Here is an 18,122-nt window from a genome sequence, read left to right on the forward strand (position 1 = left end):
TGGGAGATCTCTTCAGACCCTACTCTAGCCACGTCGCTGCGGGGTCAGAGGGCGGCGTGCGCGTCCACGCCGGGCATGCGTGCGCGTCCCCGCCCAGCTGTCGGCCGAAGCCTGGCCGGGTGGGCGGGGCGCAGCGGGGCGGGGCGCGAGGAGGGCGGCTGCCTCTGGAGTAGGCCGGGAGAAGAGAAAAGGCGGCGGCCCGGCTGGGAAGAGGGGCGGAGGAGGCGGTTCGGACGGCTGTGTGGGGCACAGAGCGTCGCCGGGACAGAGCGGAGCAGCTGGGCACGGCGTCCAGGGCATCTAGGGCCTGGGCCGCGGTTCGGCCGCGCCGGCCGGTGAGTGTCTGGAGGCCCGCAGGGGAGGCCGGCGCCGTCCGCGCTGCGGCGGGGACGAAGGCGGCGGCCGGGCAGTTTGAGGCCCGCGGCCGGGACCGAGGCGCTGGCGCTGGTGGCCGTGGGGTTGACGGACGCGGCCTGGAGCCGAGGAAAGGCGGCCGACCCCGGTCCGTGCGCGTCCCGGGTCGGCCGTCCGGGCGCGCTGAGAGGGCGTCCGCGGCGCTGGTGTCCTCGCCGGGCCGCATGCCGGGCCAGCCGTTGAGGTCAGCAAATGGCGACTCAAGCCCCGAGGGCACCGACCTCCGTGACCCCCGCAGTTTGTGTGTCTGTGTATTGGGAAGGGACGAAGGAGGAGTTAAACTTAAGGAACCCTAAGCTTCTCGTTCCGTCTGGCTTTTAGAAACTTGGGTTTTTTGGGGACAAATGGGTTAAAGTAAGACTGGGGAGGCATCATCCACTGTCTGCACGGGATGAGCAAAGTTGGTAACTTTGCCATTCATGGAAGTGAGAGGATCTTAGCCTTAGCCTCGGTCCTTATTAAAGGAAAACTTCCTTATTTTGCAGACCCGAGGTTATTTGTGTTGTTCCAAGATCTGCGCCTTAGAACTCCTTTGCTTGGAAGGGGTTTATAGAGCGCGTGCTGAATTCAAAGTAATCTGCCAGTATGTTTTTAACGGGTATATTTGGGAGTAAAGAGGCAAAGAGGCAGAACAGTATGTGTTTACCAAGGTCCTAGTACTCCATTTCCCTCTCCCTTTCTCTTGTTTTTCTGTTTGAGCCCTGTCGTAAGTCCCAGATAAAAGATGCTTGGGAACGAATTGACCTTTTATTCCATGATTACTTCGTTGACTCTGATCCAAGATGAAGTTATTTATGGGCATTCTGATATCGGTGTAGATTAATTTAAAACTCTTTTAATACAAAATCCCAAACTTTTTAAATTTTAATTTCCATTTGCTAAGTTTCAATACTGTTTGTTCTTTAGAGACCTATGGAAATTATATTAACAGGTTTTGCATTCGCTCATACTAAGGTTTTCCAAAGCAGTCCAATTGTTGACATGGCAAAAGGAAAAGAGCAGCATAAAATAAACCTTTAGGATTTTTCAGAGGGTTAGATTTCAATATGCGGTTTCCGCTGAATCACTCTTCTTCATGCTTAGTCACTGTTTCTCATCACAAAAGTTTAATTGGGGATAACATGGTGTTTTGCTAACTTTTTAAATTGCCAATTTGTTTTTACCTAGCACTTTAATACCTTGACGTAACTTTTTTTTTTTTTTTTGAATTCTGGAAATGGTGGAGTTTCGTGAATGCTGTAAGATAACTGAAGTTTCGAATATAGTCAAACTTTAATGTATACCAAGTGTACTAGGTATTTAATTTCAATCCAGTATTTCTCCCGGTCTAGCACTGGAAGACTTCTTCTAAAAAGTGTCCTAATAATATCATTAAAAAGCAATATTATATAAGTAATGCTAACGTGTATAGAGAGGTACTTTAAGGTCACCAAAATAGGCACTGGTTAATGCTCACTGTTTGATATAACATGTTTCTAAGATGTGAATATTTTAAAGGATAAGCCCTATGCTATTCTGTATGATTTTGGATAAATATTTTAATTCAGTTCCTAAGACTGCTTATTTGATAAAAGGAGTTAGTACATATTATGGAATGTCATTGTATTTGTAGAATTTTTTGACATAAAACAATTGAGTCAAAGGCTGTATAAAATATATATTAAATTCAAATTCAGTGTGATGAAATAGAGGAGATTGGCCTTAGGCAAGTTGCTTCTATATTTTAGGTAGCTAGATGTTAGATACAGACAAGCGGATCAGTCAAAACCCAGTCTGTGAAAATCTTCTTTTTTTTAAAGAATGGGTAATGTTATTAATAGGTAGTTCCTCATAGGATTGCATTTAATTAATGATCTCATAAGAATAATTACACGTACAATTTTTGTGTATGTAAGTGTGGCTGTTGTGCAAATCGAAGTACACCTGGTTTCTGAGAACTACATGTTTATATCCTGTTGGACACATAATTGTAAACAATCTTTATAAAGTTCTAGATTGTTTCCAGAGTAACGTAGTTGCCTCAAGGTCACTAAGCTGAGACTCCTTGGAAGCCCATTCCCTCATGTCATGTTACCTGTTTTAATAAACTGAGTTCTACCATTTGGGTGGATTATTTATCTGAGTATCTCAAATAGGTTCTAGTCCGAGTATTAAATATTTATTAATACTATTTCAATTTCCCATGTAAGTCTATGATTTCATTTACTTATTTAGTGGAGAACATTGCAATTAGTTAGATTTCGCTTTAGAATAAGCTACTCATGACCATGACTCTATTTAGAAATGAAAGATACATGTTTTAATATATCTGGAACAATAAAACGTGAAAAAAGTCCATATAATTAGGTCATCCATTTTATAAATAAAAAGAACGAAAGTTTAATAAAAGAATGTACATATTGTAATCCATTTAGCCATTTGGGACTGAAAGCTAGTGCTTTGAGTTGGGAATTTAAGGATAATATCTTTTTGATTTTGTCTAACCACCGCCCCCCAACCCCAACTCTTTTTAAACAGTAAGATAAGATGCCTAACTAGGGTATAGATTTATTAGGATTTTTAAAGCTGAGTGCACCTGATAAACAGATCAGTCAGCAGAGGTACCGTGCACTAATACCTCTAGACTTTACGAGGGATGAGATTTGCACTGGAAGAGCTTATAACTGATTGCCAAATTTGAAATTTCATTTGTGGACTTAACTTGTAGTAATAGTTAATTAATTGAACAAATCTGTCTATAGTTTTATATCAGGCTTACATTGGAACAGTATATTACTGTTTTACGTATATTTTATCTAATACCATGTTAATTGTAATACTAAGCTGTAGGCTGATAGCACTTCCTATTTTGAACTTATTTTTCTCACTCTCTACCCTATTCGGGCACCTTTGCATGTGCAGACCTTAATCCCTTCCTTTCTTTTTGAACCCAGTGCTTCTATATTCATTTTTTTTTTCCAGTAATTGATCTGCAGGGTTGATTAGGGAATTAAAATAGTGGAAAAATATAAGGTAAATGCTTCCTCCTGTGTTTCTCATATTATTATTATTTAAGATTTTAAAACAATGGAAGGTTGAAACTAACTTTCTTTGGTTTGCTTTTTTTGAGATGATTTGTCCTACTCCATATATAATACCTGGAACATATTACTTACGTGCTCAACATGTGTTTGAGCACCATTGACTTTTTATGGCCAGTACAGTGAAGTAATTTTGATTCAGTTTGATTGATGCCAGATCTGTAAGGTATTTTTATGTGGAATATGTAGTTTTCCGTGAAATGAAGAATCTCATTTGTCCGTTTCATTATTATATTATAATTCATCGTGTATTTAACACAAATGAGTCTCTAATTGAGGCAGAATTTTGAATGTAGGGAACATAAGAATGAATGAGACAGAGATGATTCTGACTTTCATGGAGCTTATAGCTTTCCTGTGGAAATAGATATTAAACAGAATGATGACTGACTTAGAGTTGTCACTAGTATTACCAAGGAAAAAGACTGTGTGTAATGAGTACACACAATATGGGATCCGTACCTTGTCTTGGTACCTTGTCTTTGGCGTATGTGGAAAAGTAACAGGTAAGCCAAGACTTAGGGTTGAGGCAGCAGGGGCGTGTGGGGAGGAAAAGGGATGTGTGTCTGTGTCTGTGTGTTAGAGGTAGAGGCAGACATTAGGAACAGCCTTGAGGCAGCAGGTTATTTTGAATACATTAGATGACTCTTATATTTTAAAATCATGCTAATTTGTACTTCTTTGTATTTACTTACCTCCTTATGTATTTTAATGAATTTTTTAAAAGTGCTTTTTTGAGGGCAATATATTTATGCCTTTAATGACAAGATCTCATTTCATTATACCGGAAAATGCCATGTCTTAGAACTATTTTGATGAATTGCTTGTCAGTTACAGAGTATGAGTTGGCAAAGAACTTCTCTTAGAGAAAATTGAAAGAATTGAAAACATTTGATGATTTACTGATATTTTCTGGTCCAGCGAAACTTTTCCAACAATTTAAATTCAAGTGTAAATTATTAGAGATGTTAGTTGTTTTCTACTGTGCCTACTGTGTCACTGTTAACTGATAAATAAGAGATTGATGTTTTTAAACCTGTTTTACAAGATTTACACGCAATTTCAAAATACTTTAAAAAGGCATGTTTAATTTGATAGTAGTGGTCTTGATTAGGAAGAGGATGAATCTAGGAGAGTTTTAAATTCTGAAGCTGAGGATTCTATTCCCAGAGTACTCTGAGTATTGACTACTATATTTTCTTAACTTTTTTCTTAATATAGTTAATAGGAAAATGGAATTGAAATTCACTCCTTGTTTGTATGACTATTTTAAGAATTGTTAAATTTAGTAATATATTGTTGTTCCATACACTTATACTGAGCATTATCTATGTAAATTATTCTTCAAATAATTTAAAACATATATTCAAAGCAGAGTAAAATGCTATTATAATTGGAAGGGACCAAAAGACTTTCTTGACCACAGGAGTGATTAAGTGTTGGGATAAACTACAAGCAAAGTTGTGTAATCTCCATTCTTCACATAACATCTTAACATTGGATCATCAGTTACAGAAGTGCTGCCTTATTTTTTTAAACTTTTATAAGTAAACATACCTGTTATTGTCCATGGATGTTGATCAGATGTGGAGCTAGAACATACAGTCCTAGCTCTGCCACTTACTAGGTAGATGACCTTGGACAGATCACTTACTCTTTGTGAACCTCAGTTTCCTCCAGGTTGTTATAAAGATGTGTAAAGAAGGATAAAATAGGTACATAATTACTGTTCTCTCTTCCTTCTAAGTCTACTTCAGAAAATAATAAATGTTATGAACTTGTCGCTATGGATGCTTTTTTTAAACCTTATTCCAAGGGGGATGGATAGTGTAAAAGAGACTATTTATTTGAAGCTTGACTACTTTTCCTTCTACCTTTGAAAATTATTGCTGTTTTTGCTTTTAACTCAGACCCTGTTTCAAGCAGTTGCTATTTTAAGCACTTTTGAATTAAGTGATGTTTTTAAGATATGTTTTGCCTGGTGGTGTCATGTGATGGTGTGTACAGTAACATAAAGTGTCCCTAAAAGTTCTGAGAGCACTGGTTACTTCTGGTGAAACTGCTTATATTTTTAGGTTTCTTCCTTAGTAACAGTCAAGCTTGTAACCTTCAGCATGTGAGATCAACTCAGTCTAGTTCCTGCAGAATAAGAAAGCTACAGCTGTTTTCGCAATCTAATCACTCAGTAAGATTTGTCGTAATTCTTAATAAAGTTTCTCTTTAAATGTCTGGTTAATTTACAATTGTTTGTCATTAGTCTTTTATTTCTGTATGACTTTTAGTATGTCTAGTTATATAGTTCTATACTTACATCTAAAATTTATGAAGATAAACATTTAAAAGTATTCAACTCATAATTTGTAATTTTTACCACAATTAAAAAATATAGGTTTGGTGTTGAATGTGTACCTTGTCTTTTCTTTGACATCATTGAACATAATAACAACTTGGAACTTTTCTACTGAATCAAGAAAAGCTCTGTTGATGATGATTCAGGTACACTTTTGTTATTCTAGTTTGAGAAAACTCATACCTCAACTGGAGAAAAAGATAATAGCAATTGAGGAGTGATTAATTAGTTACCTGGAGCCGAGATAGATTTTGTGGAAAAATATGTCAGAGAGTTAACAATCTCTTATGCACTGAGGTGAAGAAAACAGGTTAAGAATCACCTTCCTATCCAGAAAATTCTTGTCTACTACTATGTAATTTAATTTTGGAAATGTTGAACCGAGTTGCCCATGCCATATACAAGTAGAAATATATCATAAGTAATCCATTGTAGAGAGTGAAGAGGAGTTTGAAAGAGGAATCTGGGCAGGATGTATAGATGGATTTTCAGCTCATGTGTGGTAATTGAAACTTTTGGAGAAAATGAGAGCACCCAGGGAGAATGTACAGAATAAGCAAAAAATGACACAAGCCCTGAAGAAATGCAATTTTTAAGTAATTATTATTGAGTAATAAGAAGACTAAGGGTAGGAGAAAGACTGGAGTGACATCATGAAAAGTAAGAGGATGTAATAGTCCCAAAATAAGGGATTAGTCATCATCACGATACAATGGCCAAGGAAGATAGGGTCTGGAAAAATATGCTCTCCAGATTTAGTATTGAGGTTCTCAGCAGAGCCGTTTTAATAGGGGTAGTAAAAATAGGGCTAGAATAGAGAGTTAAAGAACATATAGGAGATTGGAAGTTTTTTGGTGGTTTTCAGTTTTTCTTTAGAAAGCTTGACTGGATAAGAAAAAAAAATGGTGGCAAAGGGGGGATATTATATTATTATTTCAGTTATTATTATTATTTTTTGAGACAGAGTCTCACTCTGTCACCCAGGCTGGAATGCAGGGTTGCACAATCATGGCTTACTGCAGCCTCAATCTCCTGGGCTCATTTGAGCCTCCTGCCTTGGCCTCCCAAGTAGTTGGGACTACAGGTGCATGTCACTATGCCTGGCTAATTTTTTTGTTTTTGTTTTGTAGAGACAGGGTCTTGCTATGTTGTCCAGGCTGGTCTTGAACTACAGGCCTCAAATGACCCTCCTATCTTGGCCTCCCAAAGTGCTGGGATTACAGGTTTGAGCCTCCATGACTATTATTTTAGTGTTTAAAGGTTAAATAATCTTTTAAAGTTTTTATTGCTAATAGGAAACACGCCAGTAAAGAAGTTGATTATACTAAAAATACATTGAATAGGCTCAATAATTATAATTAAGTCAATATATTATGGTTAGACTTCTATTTTTCATATAAAACTTTTCTTTATAAAAGTTATGATGGAAATTTTAAAGCAGGGAAGACCATTAGACATCTGTAATCCGTTCATGTTGTTTTATACAACTATTTCTCTGCTTAAAATTCTCAGTGACTTCCAGCTGTAAAAGTGTGAACTCTTTGGAGCAGCATAAAGCACTCATCATGATTTGCCTTATTCCTTTCTGGCCTCATCTCTTACAGATACCTTGCATTTTTCCCTGTGATCCAACAATGCTAGTGAACTTGAGGTTTTGCTAATTCATGCTTTTCTGTATTTGCATATGCTATTACTTCTGCATTGAATGCCTCTCTTACCAGTTTACTGTCCCGTACTTAAGACTTCTGTCTCAAGACTACTGTGATTTATCCTCTAATCCCTACTCATATTGATTATTATCTTCTCTATTGGTACCATTTTACATCTGTCAAATTGACCACATAAAAACGAGATACACTTTTTACTGTCTTTGACATCCTGCTGTAGCTTTTTGAGAGGAGGCACTGTGACTTGCTAATCTTTATATTGCCACACCAAACACAGTGCATGGTCCATGATAGTTAAACAATAAATAGGCGTTTAATGAATGAATGTGGCCCTCAAAAGTAACTGATTTGCCCACAGCCACAGAGCTTAAGCTGGAACTTTTATTTTCTGGATAAATTCCTTGATGTTCTAATTAAGACTTATTTAATTTGTTGCAGAATTTATTAAGGCATATATAGAAGGAGGGATCAATAGATGAAATCTTAAATGAATTCATTTAGAAGGAATAAAAAGAAAACTTCTAAGAAAGTTTTAAATATATTCATGAAATTCATATTCTTCTTTTAGTAATACGAGATCTCTGAAATGTGGGGTACAATCAAAATCAGTTTAGTTGAAATTAGAAAGGTAAAAGTGAAAATACCCTGAAATCTAAAATACACATTAACTTGTTTTTAACATTATATAATACACAGTATTAGAATTTAAATAGTATATTTTGAAACTTTTGCCCTTTTAGGCATATTGTTACATAGTATATAAAAATGAGCCCTTATTGACATTCTACAGTATTGAATTGTTACTAGAGTATAAGTGCTTACATCCTTTCAAGACATTGATTATATGTAAAATTAACTGGTTAAGTATGTTTATTTTATATATGTCATCCTAAAATAAACCAAGATATTAGATACATTAGCGATTTAATTATTAAACAATTTTGAAAAATCAACAATTTTTTGGCTAATTTCTTATCTTTTTCCATTTCATCAACCAGAGCTGGACTGGCCATTATGGAGGAGGAGCTGCAGCATTCCCATTGTGTGAATTGTGTCAGTAGACGGTGCATGACCAGGCCAGAGCCAGGGATTTCCTGTGATTTGATTGGTTGTCCATTGGTGTGTGGTGCAGTTTTCCATTTTTGTAAAGCTGATGAGCATCGACTTTTATGTCCATTTGAACGAGTGCCTTGCTTAAATAGTGACTTTGGATGTCCATTTACCATGGCCCGAAATAAAGTTGCTGAACATCTAGAAATGTGTCCTGCAAGTGTGGTGTGCTGTACTATGGAATGGAATCGATGGCCAGTTAGTTATGCAGACCGGAAATCATATGAAAATCTAAGCAGAGATGTCGATGAAGTGGCACAATTGGATATGGCCTTGGCTCTTCAAGACCAAAGAATGCTCTTAGAATCCCTCAAAGTAGCCACCATGATGTCAAAAGCAACTGATAAAGTATCCAAACCTAGAGAACAAATCTCAGTTAAATCAAGTGTCCCAGAAATACCACATACTAATGGTTTGGTGTCTGTTAATGAAGAATCTTATGGTGCACTTTATCAAGCTACTGTAGAAACAACCAGAAGTTTGGCTGCTGCTTTGGATATCCTGAATACTGCTACAAGAGACATTGGCATGTTAAATACAAGTGTCCCAAATGACATGGATGAACAGCAAAATGTGAGAGAAAGCTTAGAGGATCAAAACTTGAAAGACCAAGATCATCTTTATGAGGAGGAGATAGGAGCAGTAGGTGGAATTGACTACAATGACACAAATCAGAATGCCCAGTCTGAACAAAATGGTTCAAGTGATTTATTATGTGACTTGAATACAAATTCTTATGACACTTCTGCTCTTTGTAATGGCTTTCCTTTGGAAAATATATGTACCCAGGGCATAGACCAGAATCAGAATTTACATGGTGATTCAAAACAAAGTAATTTAGCAAATGGAGACTGTGTGGCATCATCAGATGGCACTTCAAAACCTTCCAGCTCACTTGTGGTGGCAGCACAACTTAGGGAAATAATACCGTCCAGTGCTTTGCCTAATGGCACAGTTCAGCATATCCTCATGCCAGATGATGAGGATGAAGGTGAATTGTGTTGGAAAAAAGTAGACTTAGGGGACCTGAAGAATGTGGATGTCTTATCTTTCAGTCATGCTCCTTCATTCACTTTTCTTTCTAATTCATGTTGGTCTAAACCAAAGGAAGATAAAGCAGTAGATACATCAGATTTGGAAGTTGCAGAAGATCCCATGGGCCTCCAAGGAATAGATCTGATCACAGCAGCATTGCTTTTTTGTCTAGGAGATTCTCCAGGAGGGAGGGGTATATCTGATAGCCGCATGGCTGATATTTATCATATTGACGTTGGGACTCAGACTTTTTCACTTCCATCTGCAATATTAGCTACAAGTACAATGGTTGGGGAGATAGCTTCAGCTTCAGCTTGTGATCATGCCAATCCACAGCTTTCAAATCCAAGTCCATTTCAGACACTTGGGCTGGATTTAGTATTGGAATGTGTCGCTAGGTACCAACCCAAGCAGCGTTCAATGTTTACCTTTGTGTGTGGACAGTTATTTAGAAGGAAAGAATTTTCTTCCCATTTTAAGAATGTGCATGGTGACATTCATGCTGGACTCAATGGCTGGATGGAACAGAGGTGCCCTTTAGCTTACTATGGTTGTACCTATTCTCAGCGTAGATTTTGTCCATCAATACAAGGAGCGAAGATTATACATGACCGCCATTTGAGGTCATTTGGAGTTCAGCCATGTGTATCTACAGTATTAGTGGAGCCTGCTAGAAACTGTGTGTTGGGATTGCATAATGACCATCTAAGTAGTCTTCCTTTTGAGGTCCTGCAGCATATTGCAGGCTTTCTCGATGGCTTCAGCTTGTGCCAGCTCTCATGTGTATCCAAGTTAATGAGGGATGTGTGTGGCAGCCTGCTTCAGTCTCGTGGCATGGTCATACTGCAGTGGGGGAAAAGGAAGTATCCAGAAGGAAATTCATCATGGCAGATAAAAGAAAAGGTTAGTGTAATCTTTACAACCTCTTATTTGACATAAAGAGGCCTTTAATAATACTGCTGAATTAATACAATTAATATCTTATTGAGAAATTGACCATTCCCTAAAACTTACTAAATCAGTGTGATGACAGACTTTTTCTTAATGGTAATTAATAATGAACTAGGATAGTTAAAATTGTTTGCCATAATTATAGGTTTACTACTGATTTCCTAGAACTAGATTATAATCTAATGTGGCAGAGACCACTTATGTTTCTCAGTTTTTCTATAACAACTCTGTTTGGGTCCATGTTGCCATCTTCTAATTTGGACTCCATCTGAAAAATGTGCACCATAAGATAATGGAGGAAGCAAGAACAGGGTTTGTTTCCTGCTTGTAATTGTCTCTCCATTCTATGGCAATTTTGTTCCTACGATTTGGTTGTTTTGGGTATAACCTAAATAGCAAGAGACGAGAATAAGTTACAACTACTACTATGGTCATATATTAAAGTGACCAGAGGAGTATATGATATGGGGAATAAGGAACATAAATGGATGAATGAGGAAATGCTTTAGGCCGCTGTGAGAACAGAGTAGGGCAGTAGGATTTGATATTTTGAGTGGGGACTCTGGGTTTAGTAGAGTCCAAAGGAGTGATGCATACTGTGTTGGAAACTAAGCTGGAGATTTAGGCAGACCTAAGCAAATCCAAGCTACACCATTTTCCTTCTGTGATACCCTACTTTTGCTCAGCTTCTATTTGGCACTACTCAGTAGGAACTGGAAGGCCTTACAGATATCTTTGATTGAAGGTGTTTTTTTTATTTTTGAACACTTATAATATGAAACTTTTACATTTTCTAAAGTGGAAACAATTGTGATAAACTTTACATTTAGCTGCACAGCATTCAAACTCTGGTTACTTTATTCGTAGCACCTTTATGTTTTCTTTCATTCATTGCACTGATTTTTCAGAATACTACATCCACTTGGTTTCCCTGAGGCCTTGACCAATAAATGATCACACAAATTGTTTCATGATTTTTTTTTCCAAAGGGAATTTCTGATGGCAGAAAGTTTCTACTGCTTGTGTTTGTGTGTATTTTTGTTTTCCATATGATTTTGTATCTTCTCTTTGGGATGAGACAGTCTTAATATGGCCTCTTTTTATCTTTGCCTACTAGTATTGACATATGGAGTGAAATTTTTTGGGGGGATTCTATAATCATTCCTGCAGAAAATCTCACCTACTCTTCAAATTTAACTCGCCATCATTTGTATATTAGTCACACATCTGTATCCTAGCCATTTGCTCCACTGAACTCCCAACCACTATATACAAGCATCTACTGGACGTTACCACTTGATTACCCTACAGCTTTCTCAAACTCAACATATCCAACCTACTCCAGTCCTCCCCCTCTTCGTCTGAGAAAGTGGCACCATCATCACCAAGTTTCCTAAACCAGGAATTTAGGAGTTGGCTGCTTTTTCTCCCCTCTTTATTTTTATTCAGATAATCATGAAGTCCTGAAACCTCTCAGGTTTGCTTTTCTGTTTCCACTGCCATTTCCCAAGTTCAGTCCCAACTTTAGTTGTCTCCTGGACTACAACAACAGCTTCCTTCTAACTGGGTTCCTACTTCCATTTGGGCCCTTCTCCAATATATTCTCTACACAAGAGCTAATGTGATGTATATTTTCTTAAATATAATTCTTACACTGTCACTACAGTGCTTAAAAACTTCCTTAATATTTGTTCATCACCCCTGGATAGAGCCCAGCTCCTTAATAAAACATTTGAGACTTTTCATAATCTCATCTTTATCTTTTCACTTTCCTCCTGTCATTTTATACTGTAACCGCATTGATTTACTTACAGTTCCCTGATGTTTTTTCTTGCGTTAAGTCTTTAAAATATGCCATCCCTAATTCTCACACTTGAGCATCTGCAATATGCTACTCAGTGTGCATTAGTACTTGTATTAATTTATATAATCCACTGTTCCCATTTTACAGACAAAGAAACAGAGGTTAAGTAAGCTGGCCAACTAACTGACTTAGGAAGCCGGTTTCTCAATCTTGTGATCTTCATCTTTCTTGCTATGTCCTGCTTACTCTTCAGGTTTTACCTCCTGAAGATAGCTTCTTGGGACCCATAACCTGACAAGTTGTTGCACTGCTCTGTGTTCCTGTGGTAATACACCTCTACTAAAGCACTCACTGAGCTGTTTTGAAATTGATTGATGAGGCCGGGCGCGGTGGCTCACGCTTGTAATCCCAGCACTTTGGGAGGCCGAGGCGGGCGGATCACGAGGTCAGGAGATCGAGACCACGGTGAAACCCCGTCTCTACTAAAAAATACAAAAAAAATTAGCCGGGCGTGATGGCGGGCGCCTGTAGTCCCAGCTACTCGGAGAGGCTGAGGCAGGAGAATGGCGTGAACCCGGGAGGCGGAGCTTGCAGTGAGCCGAGATTGCGCCACTGCACTCCAGCCTGGGTGACAGAGCAAGACTCCGTCTCAAAAAAAAAAAAAGAAATTGATTGATGAATTGTCAGTTTCAGTCACTAGACTGTAAATTCTTTGAGAAGTGGGACTCTCAGGGAACCAAAATACTGCTTTGCATAGCACCTACTATGTAGTAGGCACTGAGTAAATACTTGATGCATACTTGAATGAAAGATGGATCCATTACTAAGAAACCTTGTCATCAGCAGGTGGGAGTCATACATTTTCTTTTGCCTGCTTTTCCTGAGTTTGTTTCACCAGACTCTCAGTTGTATGGAAGTAGAGAGACTGCCTGTTTCCATTGAATCTTTCAGCTAATTCACCTGCCAAGCTTAAAGAAAAGTCCTAATTCCTTTTGTAGCTTTGTGAGCATGGGGAATGGTAAGGGAGGCTAGTGACATCTCTACTATCACTAGGCCTTCACTGACTCCTGGGAAATTACTCCATAAAGGGTAATTGATCATAATCCTAAGGAGTATAGGGGGTACCCTTGTGCTGAACAATGGGGACTTTCTATTGCTAGTTGACAAATAATTGTTTTCCCACAAAATTTGAAGACATCTAGCCACCCTGAGAAGACATTACCATGCTTTCCTGAGAAGCAATAAATGCTGAGGGTTTTTCTTAAATCTGCCCCTTTCTAAAGCAGGGGTGTCCAATCTCTTGGCTTCCCTGGGCCACATTGGTAGAAACAGAATTGTCTTGGGCCACACATAAAATACACTAACGATAGCTGAGCTAAAAAAACAAAACAAACAAAACACACACACACATACAATCTCATAACGTTTTAAGAAAGTTGACAAATTTGTGTTGGACTGCATTCAAAGCCGTCCTGGGCCACATGCTGCCCACGGGCCCCAGGTTAGACAAGCTTGTTCTAAAGCATCTGCTGTTCAACGTGTGTAAATTGTTCCCTAATTAGACATTTGCCTGTTGATAAACTTAGCAGGCATGGCTAGGCCTGTCCTGCCCCATTCATGCTTGTTATCTAGGTCTGTCCTGCTCTGCATTCATGCTTGTTACTTACGTTCAGGTAGCTTTATGTTTCATTTGTAAAGATGAGGGGCATGGGGCACAGTGTTTGCTGGACTAATAATTTGACAGTACTTCAGGGCCTAGAGCTGTTGGGTGGACAAAAGGGGAAGTAGCTAATATTTTTACCTACAGAAATGAATAGGGATGGCAGGTGAGTATTTTGCCTAGAAACGTGTTTTACAATGATATGGACTAAAATAGGATCCACTTTACAAATATTATTTTTATATAAAATTCCAGAGCCATTTTGAACAAATTGAAGTACTTGAATATCACTAAGTACCTTTAGTACTTGTGCACAGCGGAAAAATAAGCTTGCCTTGGCACACAATATTCTAGGGTATTTTTTAGTACTGATATTATAAACAGGAATGGGAGAGAAAAACTTGGAGAAGAAAAATAACACTTGCATTGTCAGTATCTCCACAGTGTGATTAGTTCTAGATAGCCAATTGGAGAGTATGAAAGAATAGTGTGTAGTATACAATATTTTAGGAAATTGCTCTGAATTTGTGCAGTTTTGATTTTTTAAAAATCATTTAGTAAGGCAGATTGGGTGTGATTTTTAATACTGAGTTTTGTCTTTTATTGTTTTTAAATTTATTGAAGTCATAATGTCATAGAAGTGATTTACCTTATAAATATTTGACAGATATATTTGTATCCAAAAGGATTTACCAATTTTTAATTTTATTGCTATTTGAAAGTTTATATTGGATGCTTCTATAATGGCAGAAATGTATGCAGTAGGAGCAAAAAGTGTGTTTGATTCTCTACAAATTGACTTGTTTAAATCTAAAGTAGAATTTTCTTGTAGGTATGGCGATTTAGTACTGCATTTTGTTCTGTTAATGAATGGAAATTTGCTGACATCCTAAGCATGGCAGACCACTTGAAGAAATGCAGTTACAATGTTGTCGAGAAACGGGAGGAAGCAATCCCTTTGCCGTGTATGTGTGTGACACGAGAACTCACTAAAGAAGGACGTTCACTACGCTCAGTTTTAAAACCTGTACTTTAAAAGTTGTAATTTTACTTGCACATATATGCAAGCACCTAGTATAATTTCTTTGTAATATGTGAAACTTTTATTAATGTATTAAATATTACAATTAGCTAAATTTATTGTCACTGTGTATATAATGTTTTGAAGTGACATCTATTTTTATAAAGTACTGTTTAGTTGGAAAAAGTTGCCTTAATGTTTGAAATGTGTGAAATTCTTGGAACTTGCTGGACAGGGTGATTTAATTTTTAGCTACATAATTTTAAGAATTAGTATTTTCAGTGGTGTGCATATTTTGGTTCTTAAATTTTTGCTTCTTAAACTAAAAAAATCCTGACCAATTTATTTGTTGTTTTCTGTGGGTTGCAACCCATGCAATCAAAAAGCAAAACTTTGATTCAGATTTTTTACAGCATAGGTTTTTCATATAAAAATATTCTGAATTTAAGCACTGCCATAAAATCATTATAATGTTTTTGTTTTTTAGTGCTTCCCTATACAATTATTAATGCACAAATGATCTCTAATATATACTTACATATGTAAAATCATAAAGTTTGGTAATGCAGTTTATCATGTTTTAAAAATAATACACAAAGATGTTTTTATCTCATATGCTTACAACTCAACACACAGAGTGACCATGTGCAGCTTTCTTTTTTGTTAGATGCCACATCCAAAGACTGATCGCAATGTACTATATGTCAGGACAAAGCAAAAACAAACAAACAAAAAGCAAGCCTGTGAATATAATTTAATTTGAAACAGCTCCTGGTATTACATATTTGCTAGTTATCTAATGTTTTAAAATATACCTCATTTTAAGTTTGAATTGGGCGTATTGTATAAATTTCAAATATTCAGAATGCAAAGGGCTTGACTATTAAATGTTTGCCTTTTGATGTTTATAAACATTACAACTATGTTGTTTTAAGACATTTAAAAACGTGAAATTTGTTATCTTTGTAAAATGACAATAATGTAGAAACCTGTCTTGGTTGACAATCTCTTTGTAACATTTCCAAGTTAATTTCCCATAGGCTTCACCACCAAGAAAGTAAGAATTGCATCTTTGCATAATGATCAAGGTATAATGGAAAAATATACCTATTCTTGAAGTAGTTTATTATAGTTTTCAAATTGATTTATACCATTATTAACCTGATGTGGTCTGCTTAAAAAATGAATATATCAGTATTTAGAAACAAAGGTGGGGATATATACTTAAATAATTTGTCTTAAGTAAATTAGCATTTGGTAGTCTGAAATGGTGACAGATTACTTGTTAAAATTGTGAAAACTCTGTTGTGTCCTCCCTTCCCACATTTGTCCCTGAGAGTACTCCACGATTACTAGGTTCTTGATTCCCTTATATGGCAATCAGGCAGAGGCGTTCCTTGGGCATTAGAGAGTTCTGAAGCTTAAGATTTGTTTTGGTTGGATCAAGTCCTTAGTACAGTTGAAAAATAGAGCATTTGTTTTGCCTCACCAGTCATTTTAAATAGTAGAATACTTATTTCTCAGTGCTTAAAATTTCTTTTTCAACTGTGAGATTGAATAAACAGTTTCTATTTCTGTGAAAAAAAACAGAAAAAAGATATTAAATACCATAAAATATAACTCTGCCTTTTAAAGTTTTGCTGAAGAATGTGTCTGTGGTTAGGATAGCACAAGCATTAACTTTTGTTTTATAGTTATGCTTTTTAAAATTCATTGTTTTTAAATTTAGACTTCTTATTTCCACACTGGATTATGAGATATTTAACAATTTTTCCACCTTATATTTCTTTTACACATTTTGCTGTTCTCTTTTTTTGTTATTGTTATGCCACCCATACCATTTTGTTAAAATGTTTTCTTTGTGAAACATTTGTTCAAGTTCTAATAAAATTAATGTTTTCCCTTAACATGGCTCAATAACTTAAAAACATTCATTTAAATAAAATTTTAATACTTAAAAAGTTTGACAAATTCCAACACAATCATATTGTTTCTGTAATGTGGATTTTCTGCATGTTATGGTAGTTGTTATCATCATTGCTCACCCATGTTTTACTAGTGAACCTTAATTTTTTTAAAATCTGAGACACTCATTAGTTAGCTTTCTCTGATCCTTCAGTGTCTCGAAAGTAATACCACCTAAGTGCACTGAAAGGTGGAAGAGTTTCTAGCATGGTTATAGCTCTAAAAGTTGTCATGGAAACCATCTGTCTCTCCTCCTAAGTATGAAAAGGTTTTTATGTTGGCCTAATAGATTGTACTTTGAGAAGTCATCATTGATTCCTTAGTCTTTGCTAAATAGCAAGGTAAAAGGCAGGCATCGGGATGGAGGGAAGTATTTGAATTCACTTTTGTCCTCTGCCTCCTTCCCCAATACTGCCTGTTAGCTTAATCTTTCTCCCTCTCCCTTTCCCTTCTTCTCCCTCTCTCTCTTGTTTCTGGATTTTGAGACTCACAGATCTTACAGCAGTGGTTCCTAAAGTGTGTTCCTTGGACCAGCAGGAACATCAACACCTAGGAATTTGTTAGAAATGCAGATTATTAGGCTTCTCTCCAGACTTAGTGAATCAGGAACTCTGGGGTGGGACCCAGCAATCTGTTTTAACAAGATCTCCAGGTGATTCTAATGCACAGTAAAGTATTAGAACTTAGAGGGAATCCTGGGTCATGCCAGCTGCCCTCTGGTGCATTACTGGAGTGGATATATGTGTGTACCTGTGTGTGTTTGTATAAATATATGTGTAATCCAAAAGTCAGAGTAATGGTAATTAATGGTTAAACTATATGTGTTGTCTCAATTTTACAGCCATATGACAAAATACACTGGGTACTGTAGTTGTTGGACTTGTATTCTTTAAATTAGTATTTACTAGTATTTAAAATTTTACTAGTGTTTCTTCTGTTCAAGGTAAATTGCAGTGCAAATTTTAGTTCATTAGCAGTAACATTTAGCCTAGTCATCTCATTCTCTTGTTTAGTGGTTGTAGAGTTGTGAACATATTCAAATTGTAGGGTAATCACAGAGTAGAA

The 18,122-nt window shown here is 37.0% G+C and overlaps 1 protein-coding gene across 1 annotated transcript; it reads left to right on the forward strand.

The window, feature by feature from the left end:
• The first annotated feature begins 212 nt into the window (after positions 1–212).
• Positions 213–15,180, forward strand: LOC116463135 (F-box only protein 30). Its single transcript, XM_032146099.2, has 3 exons — positions 213–335; positions 8,510–10,559; positions 14,904–15,180. The coding sequence occupies exons 2-3, from the start codon at positions 8,526–8,528 to the stop codon at positions 15,105–15,107; spliced, it is 2,238 nt and encodes a 745-aa protein (XP_032001990.1). The 5' UTR covers positions 213–335; positions 8,510–8,525; the 3' UTR covers positions 15,108–15,180.
• The last annotated feature ends 2,942 nt before the right edge of the window (positions 15,181–18,122 follow it).

The sequence above is a fragment of the Hylobates moloch genome, unplaced genomic scaffold (genome assembly GCF_009828535.3).
Source record: "Hylobates moloch isolate HMO894 unplaced genomic scaffold, HMol_V3 SCAFFOLD_26, whole genome shotgun sequence".
Classification (NCBI taxonomy): Eukaryota; Metazoa; Chordata; class Mammalia; order Primates; family Hylobatidae; genus Hylobates; species Hylobates moloch.